The 15,845-nt window shown below is 37.9% G+C and overlaps 1 protein-coding gene across 1 annotated transcript in view; it reads left to right on the plus strand.

Annotated features, from left to right (window-relative positions):
* Window positions 1-12,592, plus strand: part of LOC126818529 (FMRFamide peptide receptor frpr-18) — a 39,217-nt gene extending 26,625 nt beyond the window's left edge. The window contains exon 3 of the mRNA XM_050545992.2: window positions 10,171-12,592. Coding sequence (XP_050401949.1) covers window positions 10,171-11,168 — 998 coding nt within the window. The 3' untranslated portion in view covers window positions 11,169-12,592. The remainder of the gene's footprint in view (window positions 1-10,170) is intronic.
* Window positions 12,593-15,845: the final 3,253 nt, after the last annotated feature.

Raw genomic sequence — 15,845 nt, forward strand, 5'->3', positions numbered from 1 at the left:
GTGAATATTCGCTAGGCCGCGACAATCACTGATAAGCATGACATCGATGCGACTTAATGAGGCACAAATATTAACTTCGAAAACATTTTTTTATTATTAGAAAAATAAATAAAGACGTTTGACGTATTTTTAGGTAAAAATTGTTTCCTATTTAGTGTAAATGGGTATTAAAATGAGTAAAAGACTCCATTCCGCTCGAACTAGTAACGTCTTATGTAAACACTGTACGCGCTATTGAGCTAATGATTGACGCCGCGTGATAAGAGGTCACGTGCTAAAGGTAGTCATCCTTTACAGAGATATTAGAAAACTTTCGTAATCCTCTGTGAAACAGATTGGGATTATTTAGAGTAATTGGAAACACCGCGACGTTGTCTGGGCAAAATTCTTTTACTTGGCTGATATTACGCAAATATACAATACTATATTATCTTATTTTCTCTAGAGAGAGAGGGGGTTTAACGTCCAATCGACACAAACTAGGTCATTTCGGGACTAACATATAGTCAGTGGGAGGAACCGGGGGAACCGGAAAAAAACAACGAGATTGGACATCCGACCCTACTCCTTGTCACGTACAAGCGAAATCATTTGACTCAGTGACAGATCTTCGGATCCAGTGCACACGCCCCCACCCCCGTACTAAATAATGGGGGCTATGTTGAAATTTGGACATTATACACTAAAATACCTGATAAGATTTGATATTTATAGCTAGAGCGGGTCATTTGTCATTTATGGTTACATAATGCTCCCCCTCCTACAGACTGCGCAAAATCCGGTCAAAATCTATTTCAGAACCAGCCATGTTTTAAATGGCTAGAGGTAATTTACTATTGCTGTAGGTTGCGTGATTCATCTTTTATATAAATCATTTGGTTTGTAATAATATGGTCTCACTCCTAGACAGCCATTAAAGGCTAGACAGGATATTACAGGATATTTTCACAAATGTGCGCAAGTTACAAAATTAAAGTAAAGACTGTGGTTATTATATAGTATACATACTCTATATTCCAGCATCGTTCTCTATATCGGTATCTCTATAACTCAGTATCGTTATTTTATCTTCATATTTCAGCATCGTTATAGCTCTATCCCAGCATCGTTATCCTCATATCCCAGCATCGTTATCCTCATATCCCAGCATCGTTATCCTCATATCCCAGCATCGTTATCTCTATATCCAGGTTTAGTTATCTCCATCTCTGTAACTCAGCATCGTTAGCTCTTGTCTATATCAGCATCGTTATTTCTTTATTTCAGCATTATATGTCTATATCGTTATCGCTATCTCTAAATTGCAGAATATCGTCAACACGTGCGCGTTGCTCAGAAGGATTGTGACTTAGTCGAGTGGCGTAGTTTCGATTACCCGCTAATACGTGACAAGGGGTAGGGTCGCCTGACCATCCTCATGGGTTTTCTTCGGGTACCCTGATTTCCTCCCACTGCTAAAGACCCCTACGCAATAGAGAATTATTGAAATAAAATTGAACCATATGTTAGTCCCCGGAATGACGTAGTTTGTGTCGAGTGAAAGTTAAACCTCTCTCGCTCTCTCTCTCTCTCTTTCTCATACAGTGTGCTATGCGGGAAATTTTGCCAACGTTTACAAGGCACCTCGGTTTTCCCTGCCATGCAAATCACCAACCACTGTTCCTTGCTAGGCTAGAAAATGAAATGAAATGAAATGGAGTTTAACGTCCTACTGTTCTGCTCCTAACCTGGGCTAATGAAGACGGGCATACGCCATACAGTGTGCTATGAGGGAAATTTTGCAAGGACTGCTAGGCTAGAAACACCGGAATGACCTTGTTTGTGTCGAGTGAACGTTAAACCTCTCTCTCTCTCTCTCTCTCTCTCTAACACTGTTTATCCCCGTTTCATTTTCGTGCAGTAGATATCATTGTGCGGCCATTTTTTTTCGGATGCAACAGAATAAGATAATTGTATATATTTTTGTTTAATCTGTTAGATCAATTATAATTATACAAAATGTCATGTGTAGCTTTTTGGATTTTTTGCAGAGCGATTTGAATGTTAGATATTTAAGTGGTAAATGCATTAAGGAATACAATACCGTAAAAACACGCGGACACAGCAGTAAATCTATTTATCCCAATTTTCCCTACCTTTTACGTAACTGTATTAACACTGCTTCTTCCGATAACCATATTAGTGCGCGGAAGTTTTTTTTTTTCTTTTCTAAATCTAAACCATAATAAAAGGAATAAAAACTTTTATGTATGCCTTGAGCTATTATTAAAACTCATCTTATTAAATGTAATTGAATAAAAGCAGTATATTCGCTTATTATTCATTTTTGGGCAATTCAAACCTTATGAAGCAAATAATTCCATAAAAAGACAACATGTCTCCTGTAGCTATAAATTTATAGACATGATTACAAACACTTATTATATATTCTTGGTGATACTGCGGCTATAATATTCATGGCCAATTCATCAATTTGTTAATTAAAATGGCTAAAATTAATATGACAAACACGGACTTGTCACCCCACCCCACCCCCTTATGTATTGTTTAATGGTCGAGAGCGAGGCCCGAGTGTTTTTACAATATATTACGCAATGTCTTAAGCTCGAGACCATTAAACGACTTAAAATACAGAAACCCCGCACGTGCTTTTACAGTGAAATACGTCACACGAGTCCAATATTTCACTAGTATAAATAATGTACGATTGGCAAGTACGATTATTTGAAATAATGGTTCGCCAACATTAAAGGTTGACGTCACATCTGTATTTTAAAAAGGTATATAATAATACATCCCCCTCGTGGTTTGTTTACATCGTGCTACGGAAGATCAGAAATGATTAGAAAGTTAATCAGTGGTACAGGAGTAGGACAGCGGGTCTGGTCAGGGACATGCTCGTAGAATATCCCTTGGCAGTTGGAATTCGATATAATAGTAGTCCGTAGCGCCGTTCTCCGGGCAAAATTTCCCTATTTAGCGTCCACCAATCTTCATGAGCCTTGTCGGAGCAGGATGTTAAATCCCATTCACGTCATTTTCATTTCATTTCTATAAAAATGAAAAAAAGCCGTTGATATTCTTTCATAAACACTTGATGGGAGTTGGGGCTGAATGGTTAACGCGTGTGCCTTGCATTATAATGTCTGTTATTAAGCCAAGTGGCGTGGTTTCGATTCAGGGCTTGTACATGACAAGGGGTATAAATAGGATCGCCTGTTTAACCTCGTGGGGGTTTTCTCCCACTGCTAAAGACCCCTACGCGCAAGCGAACCAATGAAATAAAATTGAACAATATATCAGTCCCAAAATGACCTAGTTTGCGTCGAATGGACGTTAAAATTATCTCTCTCTCTCTCTCCTCTCTCTCTATCTTTCCCTTTTATTAACCTTAATTTCCGCTATTAGAATTAAGTGGTATCATAAAGTGGTATCATTAAATCTCCCTCTCTCTCTTTCTCTCTCTCTCACTATTTCTCTCTCCCTCTCATAAACACTTCAGCTCTTATTGTTCTTTGTACAAATGACACCGGTCTTATACGAACAATTATGTACATGTTGTTTATTACGCACACGAAATTAAATCTCTTCTATAACAAAACAGAACTAAATAAACCGGATAACACAACCCACGTGAAGTCGCTTTCATGGTATTATTTACTGTTATAATAGTCTTTTTGTAAAACTAAATGCGCATCGATTTTAGTTTTTTTTTTAAATAATGGAAGAGTAATGACTTGTAATCATTATACAACAATTTATAAATAGCGTTTACATCAATTCTTCTTTGTGCGCACCTATTGCGTCATTAATTTTAATGGATAATTTCTATGTTACTAAAATTGACGTATTTGATCATCTTGAAGATTTAGATAACATCTAGACGAGTTAAATTGGAACAGATATAAAGATATTTAAAGATGGAATGAACTGGAATAGGGTTTAATGTCCTACTGTTGTGCTCCGATTGGGCTAATGAAAGCGGGTTTACGCCATACAGTATACAGTGTGTTATGAGTGAAATTTTGCACGGACAGCGGCGCTACGGCCTACACTCGTATCGCATTCCAACTGCCAAGGGTTCTATTACGTGCACACAAATGTGTACACGGGATCCCGGTTTGTCGTCTTACCCGAACAACTATACGCTGTCGGCGAAGGCGAAATAATACACAGAAAAATACTTTATAAAGCGTACAAATCCTGATTTTGACCAATCGGAAGCTCTTGCTCATCTGTAGACTCACGTACGGTAAATAGCGATATCCAAATATGCCGAATTATTCCCAGAGCTTAATTATCACATCCAATTTATTTAGTTTTTGTAATAAAAATTATAATCACTCCGCAGTTAGAATTCAGGTTTTTCATCAAGGATATGTTGCTTGAAAAAAATGTAAACGCATCTGAGTCTTTCTGAAAATGAGCCACTCTCAAGGATAACCTTTAAAGACTCAAAACACTGTTAACACTGTTAACCGAAAGGTTGGTGGTTCGTGCCAACCCAGGGACGATCCTCCCACTTTAAAGCGCCACGGAGCAGTCGGACTGACTGAATGTTCAGCGCTATAGAAAACGATTATTATTATTATTATTATTATTCATGGGGAAATACCCCAAAATATAAAAAAAAGAATCTGTTTTTAGACGCCATGTTTGTCCCGTAACTTGATTGGGGGGGGGGGGTGATTTTCAGAATGCATCTGTCGTTACTTACTGTCCATTTACCATACATATTGGAGACAAAGTAAATTCTTGAATTAATCTTCTGCCAACTGTTGTACGTTTAAACCCCGTAATGTTCCAGAAACCGCTTACTCATTCGATCAAGAAATAACAACCGCTCCCTAAATTAAGTTGGCAGACAATAAGCCGTCGGGCTGACAGTTGGTGATAACCATAGAGGTGTATATATTGATACACCTCCATGGTGATAACTGATATTTTTTTATTTGTTCCCAGTGCTTTCCCCGTGGGTGTTTTTCAGGGAATACAGTATCTTTCTAGTAAGAATAGGCGTCTCTACTTTCATTATATACCAAATTTGACATAGTTTTATTGAAAATAAGTACCTTTTACATACGTTTGTGGGAATGTATCTGTAAGTCTGGAAATTACAGTCTTACTCTTCTTACCCTTGATATAAAACGTCAGCGCCTGTAGAAGATTCCATTTTAATAAACACATCTGTGACTAAGACTGGGTAGCTGACTCCCTTTAAATATAAAATTCAGCACCTGCGTCAGTGTTGGCGTTTGCTTAGGGTTGTGTGATTTTGTTATACACAGATACCTGGCATTGCTTGAAGGGTGATTCCCTTGACATATAATTATCTGATATTGCGTGAAGGGTGGATGATTCCTTTTAAATACAAACATCTGAGATTTTGTTAAAACTAGTATAAGATGTAATCGGATAATTACGGAAACCGTCTATTGTCAACCATTAAATATGTTAACAACTATTTAAAACTTAAAAAGCTTTTAAACCCTGTAATTATATTAACCTTATCGACATCTGAAAGAATATCAACACAGTTGGTAACATACTTTCTTTGCAACCCAGCTACCTTTTAGATTATTTAGTTCCATGTCCTGTATCTTGAATGTCACTGGTCTAAAATGTGCTGGATGGTAGGAAATATGTTTTTACATTGTTAATAATATGCTTTCTTGATGGACGACGAGGAGGTGTTTTACATAAACTACTAAACTACTTCTATGCCAACCTATCTCTTCGATTCTTAGTTTCTGGGTGATGGGTAATAGGTTTTTACCCAGTTGATAGAATATATTCTTGTCCACTTAACTTTTAGATCATTTAGTTGCTGGATGATCGAGTCTCTCGGATGCCATTGGTCTATAAACTAGAAGACGGCAGGAAGAGATTTTTACTTCCGTGTCAACCCACCTGTTTAGACTACTTTCTTACTGGATGGTCGAGTTCCAAAATCCTATTTTTTGAAAGTGACTGTCTTACACTCTTTCACTCGTCTCTTCGGCTTTTATGGATAGTTCATTTGCCATCTTATTTCTCTTCTTTTCTTGTCTTATGTACAGTTCATTTGACGCCTTATTTCTCCGCCGTGTCCGAACAGAGCTGGTTGAAACTTGCCAGGGACGTTCTTTGCGACACTTAAAGGGACAATAACACTCTTGCTGGCTTGAAAGCTCCAGAAAATAAATAATATCTCTATCTAAGTACTAGATATTTAAGTGTCCTACCTGTTGTGTAAATTATCCATTTCATCCTATTTTACATGTCCAGAGGGTTCGAAAATATTTTTAAATCGAAGTTTCATTCGAAAAGGTTTACGTTAGACGTTTCAAACCATTATGTTGAATATTTCAGAATTTTTAAATAAGGTGTGTTAAGATGAAATTTGTATCATCAATTAATTGAAATATTCTAAAATAGTACAATTTGTTGACCAGAATAAAGATTGGGACATATTATTCAGTTACAACAAGAGTGGTATTGAGCCTTTAAAGCAATTACGTAGTGTTCCAAATTTTGATTTATGCCCTGGTTCGAGAAAAGGACCCGTTTGGGCCACTCAGCTTAAATGCGCTATTTCTCAGCCTTTCATGACCGGAATCATCCCTGCTTACAAACTTTACTTTAAAATATGTTCATTTGAAACTTTACTTTAAAATATGTTCATTTGAAACTTTACTTTAAAATATGTTCATTTGAAACTTTACTTTAAAATATGTTCATTTGAAACTTTACTTTAAAATATGTTCATTTGAAACTTTACTTTAAAATATGTTCATTTGAAACTTTACTTTAAAATATGTTCATTTGAAACTTTACTTTAAAATATGTTCATTTGAAACTTTACTTTAAAATATGTTCATTTGAAACTTTACTTTAAAATGTTTTCATCTTGACTAAATTTTACGTTCAAATGTTTTCATTTATTGTAAACTTTACTGAAATATATGTTTACCTCTCGATTGAATTTTACGTTAAAATATTTCCATCTCTTGTAAACATTGTTTTAAAATGTTTTCATTTCTTGTAAACTTGAGTTTAAAATGTTTTTCGACTCCTGTAAAGGGCGTCGGAGAGGAGCGGGGGGGGGGGGGGTAGATGGTCGAATGGTTAGCGCGTGTCCGTTGTATCCTCAGGTCTGTCATTAAGTTAAATGGCGTTTTTTCGATTCCCGGTTGTAGGTGACAAGGAGTAGGGTTGGCTTCACTCCCGGTTCTCCGGTTTCCTCCCACTGCTACAGAAACCTATGCGCATACGAATTATTGAAATTAAATTGAACCATATGTTAGTCCCGAAATGACCTAGTTTGTGTCGAATGGGCGTTAGACTCTCTCTCTCTCTCTCTCTCTCTCTCTCGCTCTCTCTCTCTCTCTCCTGTAAACATAAATGATGGAGTGGATTATGTATTGTGTATGCATAACCTCACGTTCTTTTAAGGTTTTTAAGATCTTTCTATGACATGTATAATTGAACTGGGAATATAAAGCCTAGCTCACAACCCGCTGTAAGTGCTACTACGGGTAGTCTACGGGGAAAAAATAAATAAACCCGTGCGTTAGACCTACGCGTCACTTGCGTGTGTTCTGCACCGTAGAAGATCGATCGCAGACTGGCCGTAAAGACATTTGGTCCTGAACATACGAAAATTTCACCCGGTTTCTTGCGGCTAGTTTGCGAGTTACCAAACACGTACAGAGGGTTATGGCCTAGTCTTAAGAGTTCTATGAAATAAAACTAGTTTTGTTTATTGACAAGGATTCTCTGGTCTTTTTTGCTTGATAACCTGTAAATTCTAGTCGAAACACCCCTCTGTAATAAATATTAATTGTATGTCATTTGTACGAGGTTTGTAGGTTTCATGATATCCGTAACAGGTCACGAAATATAATAACGTTCAAAATTTTTAAAACTGTACCAAGAAACAACGTGCTAGTCACGATATTCGTTCAAGATGGTTTTAGAAACACGAACAGTAACGAGACACGTTGTGGGCGCAGTCCATGAATTTTTGATTACGACCAACTATATGCTTGCCACGATTTACGCTCAGAACGATTGAAGATGCGGGCTCTGTAATGGGTCACGATAATTAGCTATTATACGGTCATCAGATCCAAAATCAACAGATCCAACAGAACTCTGGAATAAGCTTTAACATTAAAATTCTGAACAGAAAAGACACTGAAAAATTAACATCACAACATTGGAAATTCAATAGAAATTCCTCATGTATCAGGTTCATAATATTTCGGGGATCCGAAAATAAACGGGACGAAATATACCATCGAAATATTCTGAAAAGTTTTATATTTGATAGAGGTCTTTGTTACGCCACAATGAGTATTTTGGAAAAAAATGTTTTTTTAGAAATTCCAACGTCACAAGATTTCACAAGTTTCAACGTAAATAGAGAGATAATTCATTTTTTAAGACATATTTTATTCACTATATATGCAAAATGCCTATGTCTGAACCTTATCCCTATTTACAATACAAATTATATATTAATAATGAAAAGCAGTAGATACACTATATACAATATATACAACCCGTACTTATCTGAATACGCCTAAAGTATTATAGTATGTAATAATAATGGTAATATAACATTTTAAAATCTTTTAATTAAATTGAAATTGAACTGTTGTAAAAATAAGGTTATTAATTTCGTTGTTGGAGTCATGTAGGCCGTAGAGTAGAGTGTTGCTATTCTTATACTCATCAGATAATAGAGATAACTCCGAATTCATTTGTGCCGTTTTGACAAAACAAATGCACTGTGGGGTGGGGCGGGGGTTTGTCAGGACCGATTTTCTTATATTGTTATTTCATTTTCAAGAAATGACAAAATCTCGTTATTATATCCATTTCACCTTGAAATATGCAATCTTATTTGAATTCCAGTAATAATTTCGCCAGGTAGAAGATAAATGGCATTATATGATTGATCGATCTTTTTCCTGTTCTAATTTGATAATTTTCCTATTGATATTAATGTATCATGATGAAGTGTGATTGTATTTCCTCTTTAACATGCTTCATATAGCTCGTATGTAATTTATAGCAGGTTCATATAGCTCGTATGTAATTTATAGCAACTTCATATAGCTCGTATGTATAGCAGATTCATCTAGCCCGTATGTAATTTATAGCAACTTCATATAGCTCGTATGTGTAGCAGCTTCATATAGCTCGTATGTAAATTAGCAGCTTCATATAGCTCGTATGTAAATTAGCAGCTTCATATAGCTCGTATGTAATTTATAGCAACTTCATATAGCTCGTATGTGTAGCAGCTTCATATAGCTCGTATGTAAATTAGCAGCTTCATATAGCTCGTATGAAATTTATAGCAACTTCAAATAGCTCGTATGTAATTTATAGAAACTTCATATAGCTCGTATGTAATTTATAGCAACTTCATATAGCTCGTATGTGTAGCAGTTTCATATAGATCGTATGTAAATTAGCAGCTTCATATAGCTCGTATGAAATTTATAGCAGCTTCATATAGCTCGTATGTAAATTAGCAGCTTCATATAGCTCGTATGAAATTTACAGCAGCTTCATATAGCTCGTTTGTGTAGCAGCTTCATATAGCGCCTGTGTAATTTATAGCAGATTCATATAGCTCGTATGTAAATTAGCAGCTTCATATAATTCCTATGTAATTTATAGCAGCTTTATATAGCTCGTATGTAATTTATAACATATCTACGCTAGCTCGCTAGCTTGGAGGTTCGTTTCTGGTGTTGGCTAACAAAGTTCATAGGGACTTTCTGTCGTGGTTTCCCCATGTCAGCGGTGCAGGAAGGAGGGTCTGACAAGGACAGCTGTCTAAACATTCGGATGGGACGAAAACCCGAGGTCCCGTGTACACATTGGAGTGCACGTAAAAGATCCCATGACAGTTGGGATTCGATATAAAAGGAAGCCTTAGCGCCGTTCTCCGGGGAAAATTTCCCTCATTGCACACTGTATAGCGCACGCCTGTCTTCATTAGCCCAGTCGGGGCAAAACAGTAGGACGTTAAACCCATTTCATTTCATTTTATTTCATTTCATTTTTAATCTATATTTGATAAGCAACCTTAAAGGGACATTGCCCCACCCACCCACCTCCTCTCTTTAGTTTGTTGTGAATGTTAATATTTCTAATGGTTTTGTTTTTCAGATTTTATGGAGAGACCCGCCGTTTGGGGATTTTTCTTGAATCAAATCTTCACACCAATTTTCACCGTAATTGGTATTGTAGGGAACTGCCTGTCGTTTATAGTGATGAAGTCCAAGACGTTACGGAACAAATCTTACAGTCATTATCTCTGTGCTCTGGCGGTTTTTGATAGCCTCGTTTTGATTGGCCGAGAGGTGATGGTGACGAATGAACTATTAATGTATTATGGAAAACCAGGTGTATTTGTGAACTTTTCAGCAACTGCGTGTAAAATATTCAATTTTGCCGAATGTGTTTGTTATTTGATGTCTTCGTGGATTATTGTTTGTATGGCACAAGAACGATTATTGGTGGTGTACATGCCCTTTAAGAAACACGCTTTCACCACCCAGCGGGGCGCCATTTTGATTATTCTGTCTCTGTTTATCGTGATGTCCTACACCCAGGTGTTTCGTCTAGTAATGGTCACCAATAATAACTCACAATGTGAAAGTATTCCCGAGCTGTATACCATATACACGGCCCTTCACGTCTATTTTTATCAGTTTTGTTTAATATTCACACTACCGGTAATAATCGTCTTTGTGTGTAACATCATGGTTCTGTGTAAAATTCACCACGTTAGGAAGGCCATGCAGGACGAGAACTCCTTTTCAACTCGCCTTACCAGAAAATCCAACACTCGCCACAAAACCACCATCATGCTTCTGGCTATTTCCTTTACCTATATATTTACACTATTACCGTTAGTGTTTCTATCGTTTGTGCTGATCATCGCTTATAAAGTTTACGGCGCAGCCGCGGCCAGTCTGGTCATACGGGCTACACCTTGGAAAGATCTGCTTGTTGTCGTATCTCAGATTAATTATGGTATAAATTTCTTTATTTACGTTTTGTCTGGCAAGAAATTCCGGGTGGAATTACGACGGGTGTTTAATAAAGAAAGAGCCAGCACATTTAACAGTTCTAAAACACGAGATGAGTTTATGCTATTATAGACTTCTGATTACAGTGTAGCACGTCAAAGTTTACAAACCTCTGCAATATCAACGGACACAGATGCGTACATAAAAGAGAAGTGTGGGCCCATACATCTTAAATATCGTCTAAACATTCGCTACAACAAAGAACTAAAAACGAAAGTAGACGGGAACATGATTTTAAACCATAAGTTACGTACATAAAACTGAAGTGTGAATTCATACATCTTAAATATCGTCTAAACATTCGCTACAACACAGACCAAAAAAATCGAAAGTAGAAAGGAACAGGATTGTTAATTAGATATTGAAATATTTTAAACTGGACGTTGCTGGTGTTTTTCAGACGAAATAATATGCGTGTTATGTCATGACTATATCACGGTAACTGACAAAGATGGTAATGTTGCCGGGGTGGTTGAATGGCCTAATAGTTAGCACGTGCGCACTGTATCATAAGATCTGTCATTGAGTCAACTGGCATGGTTTCGATTCCCCGGTTGTACGTGACAAGGAGTAGGGTGGCCTGTCGTACTTTGTGGGTTTTCTCCGGGTCCTCCGGTTTACACTCACTTCTAAAGACCCTACCCGAAAGACCCTACCCGCAATTATTGAAATGAAAATTGAACCATGTGTTAGGCCCGAAATGACCTAGTCTGTGTCGAGTGGACGTTAAACTCCATTCCCCCCTCTCTCTCTCTCTCCCTCTCCCTCTCTCTCTGGTAATGTTGCCTGCGATGTCACTACTGTTGAAGCCGACGTTAAAAGACCAATTGTGTCCAGGTAACAATAGTGCTACGCATCATCAGTATACAGCCTTCACGTAAAGAAAGTTATTCAAATCAATAACAACGCCTATTATCCAAGAACAAAGACCTGGAGTGACGTCATCAGTTAGGATATGAATGGCACAAAAAGAAAGACTCTGTAATTAAGTACTCAGAAATACCCAGAATTAATTAGTGGCTGGCATCATGTCAGAGAACCCGCCTGTGACGACATGAAGGGTATCGCTGTATTCTGATAGGCTCACGCATGCTTTGCTTTGAGTGTATACATATTTCAAGACACAATATATTAAACAATTATTTCTCTTATTTAAATAAAAGACACGAATTAGAAGTTGAAAGCGGATGATAAAAAGTGAAGAAGCTTTAATATAATATGTGTTTGTATTTTTAAAAAACACAAAGCACAAGAAAAGAATAACATATTATTATGAAAGGTAATCGGGCAAGCGAGCCTACGCAAATTCTCTTAGCCAATTTAACACATACATGTTAAATGCAAGATTTATTGCAGATAAGTAAGAAAGAAAGTTGTCCTATATTCTCTCCCAATTAACTTTGTTCTGCATAGCGATTAGTTCTGTTGGATTTTGTTTTACATTTTGTGTTTGTTTGATGGTCATTAAATATTATTTTTAATAAAGATAACTGCTTCATCTGTGTGAGACTTCTATTTACAAGCACGAGAAACGACCCCTGTGGCCTATTTGTTAATCCCATTGCAGTATATGAAAGTAAATATGTTGTTTATTAAGGAACCCTCTACCTCCGCGGTGGGTAAGTAAGTATGACGCTTGATCACTCACAGGAGCGTGTGGGGGGGGGGGGTGATTACCGAATGGTTAGCATGTATGCGCTGTATCATAAGGTCTGTCATTGAGTCAACTGGCGTGTTTTCGTGTTGTACGTGACAAGGAGTAGGACAGCCTGTCTAACCTCGTGGGTTTTCACTGATCACTCACAGGAGGTCCCGAATTCGATCCAAGTGTTGATTGTGGTCGTTTCTCGGCACTTTGCTGCCACATTTCTTCTGTTAGCAGTGTATGGCAGGGTGGGTGGGCTTTAGCAAGGGGGAAGTTCCTGCTTATTCGATTAGGACGAGGACCACCCGTGCACTAGAGATGGCGTAGACGGTAAATAATCCTAGACTACGGGAATTCGATGAACAGGCAAGAGAACACGTTTGAAACGCCGCTGTCTGGGCACAAGTTTTCACACTGCACACTGCTTTGCGTATCCCTTTTCATTTGCCAGGGTTACACAGAAAGGTACGAAATTACATGAAATAAAATGGGGTTTAACGTCCTACCTACTGTTCTGTCCCAACTGGGCTTATGACAACCGGCATACGCTATACAGTCCGAAGAGTGGCACTATGACCAACTCTTATATCGAATTCCAACTGCTAAGGGTTATTTCACGTGCACGCCAATGTGTACACGGGGCCTCGGTTTTTCCTCCCATGCGAACGACAGACTCTCTGTACTAGGTGGAACCACGCCAGAGAGGAAAGACGTTAAAACTCGTTTTATTTGAGATTTTTATGATTGCAAAATCCCGCAGATTGAAGCTCTGTGATACATTTATGTGTGTAAATAACGACCAGTTTACCACTTCACCACACCATGTAGGCCTAGAACAAGCATCATCGGAGTTCGGTTTGTATGTATATAAGACATATGGTCCCTCGAGATTTAATCAATTAATTGGTAATTAATTGATGTTCCTACCTACCAGAGCAACTAAGGGAATAACAATAATAATTAAACATGGAACTGGTCTTTGCGCTAATCGTCACCCGAATACCTTTTCTAGATGGCACTAACAATACTATCGACTGTTGTCATGTTTCTTCTATAATCACAATTGTCGTCTACATTATCGGTAGGGACCGGCGTTATACTATCGTCTACAATATGGCCAGGTGCTGGTGTCATGTTATACTATCGTCTATAGTATGGACAGAGGCTGGTATCATGTTACGTCTACAGTATGGGTAGGCCGGTGTCATGTTACGTCTACAGTATGGCCAGGGGCTTGTGTCATTTTATACTATCGTCAACAGGGCATTTAAGAGGCGTTAGAACATAGATTACAGCACATTAGTCTCAAAATAAAGTCATATCATCGTGAAAAGGTTCTTTCGGATATAATGAGTATCACTTTGATTGAGCAGAAATAGTAATAGACGATCCGGATCGATTTATTAATGTTCAATATGAAAATCGACGCTATAGTTGAATATCATAAATCGAATCTAATAAGCCTGCTCTTGTACACATCCCATATGTCAAATATTGTGACATGCATGTCTGCTACTTTGACTGCATTAGCCCACTTTCAAGATGTACGTGTTTTTCTCTCAGTATTACAACCACATTAAATGCATTACCCGACTAGACACTAATTAGCTGTGTGTAAAATTATTGTAATCTTGCCTCTGTCAAACTAAAGACCCCAATGAATCACTTAAGTCCAATCATACATCTGAATATTCGACACTATCTCGGCTAAACTGGCAGCCTAAGATTGCTTATTGAATAACAGACCTAACTCTTAGTGATACAAAAACTAATTCTATCCTTTGTTGGATGGGAGCCACGATGGCTCAGTGAATCAGACGTTGGATCGCTTGTTACACAATTGGGGTATGCCATCTTTGACATGTGACAGGATAAATTAAATCCTTATCATGTCAGTTGTCACTTATGACAAGATAGTTGATTCATGTAATGTGTGTTGTCTTGTAAAGTAATTTGTACAGGAAGCCTATCTATAGCATTATCTATATCATATATATAGCTGTGTAATCATCTTAACATCTGACAATGGCCAGGTGTATAAAGAAGAGATCCGGAAGTTAGTTAGAAGTTAATTGGGACCAGACAGGTCTCTAGTTAAGACCGGAGAGCGGCCATGTAAGTTAGTTGGGAGTTGGCACCCGTGTGTGCCAAGCCACGCGAAGACCATGTCTCCCATAACACAGGCTAATTACAGAGTCTTTTACCAGAAGACGTTTTGTACTTGATATGTGTTTGAAGAACAATAAAAGTATCATATGAAGTTAAATCAATGTTGTCATCGTAAAGAACAAATAATGTAACACGCTAACGTGGAGGTCCCGTGTTTGATTCCTGCGTTACCCGCGAAAGTTCATAGGGATCTTCCGGCGGTGCAAGACAGAAGCCATGGCAAGGGATAGTGTATAGTCGTTTGGATGGGACGTTGGCGGTTGAAATTCGATATAAGAGTATGTCGCAGTGCCACTTTACGGGCAAAATTGCCCTCATAGCACACTGTCAGACGTATGGCCGTCTTTTTTTAGTCCCCTCAGAGTAGAATAGTAGAACGTTAAACACCATATAATTCCATTTCATTCCCTTTGTTGGGTGCAAAATATATATATATGGTGTAGCCGCCAACCTCGAACAGACAAACAAACGGACAAAAGACAGTCACAACTCAGCTAAACTTGGTCAGAGGCTACACTAGGTGTACCAAGGGGCTGTAATTTGGGGTATAGGGTCAGGTCGAGTCCGGTATCGACAAAGACCGGGTGGTGTTGCACTAGAACTTACTATTTTTGGTTTCAAGAAATTTCCATAAGCTAGTATCTAATAACTGCCTTTCCAGATTTAAAATATATGGGGTATAAGGACATCTCGACATAGGCGTTGCACTTCGGGTTTACGTCGGTGGATTTTGTCGCCTTTTACCAGCCTATTAATAATCAATTCAACTATAGCATTACGAGAGAGAAGTGGGGGGGGGGGTAATGTCCCTCGACAAAAACTAGGTCATATGGTTCAATTTTATTTGAATGACACTATAAATAGCCATCGCACGTGCAATTCTATACACATCTATCGACTATTACAGCCGTAAAAAATATATTGTTGACGATTCT

Source organism: Patella vulgata, chromosome 4, assembly GCF_932274485.2.
Source record: "Patella vulgata chromosome 4, xgPatVulg1.2, whole genome shotgun sequence".
NCBI lineage: Eukaryota > Metazoa > Mollusca > Gastropoda > Patellidae > Patella > Patella vulgata.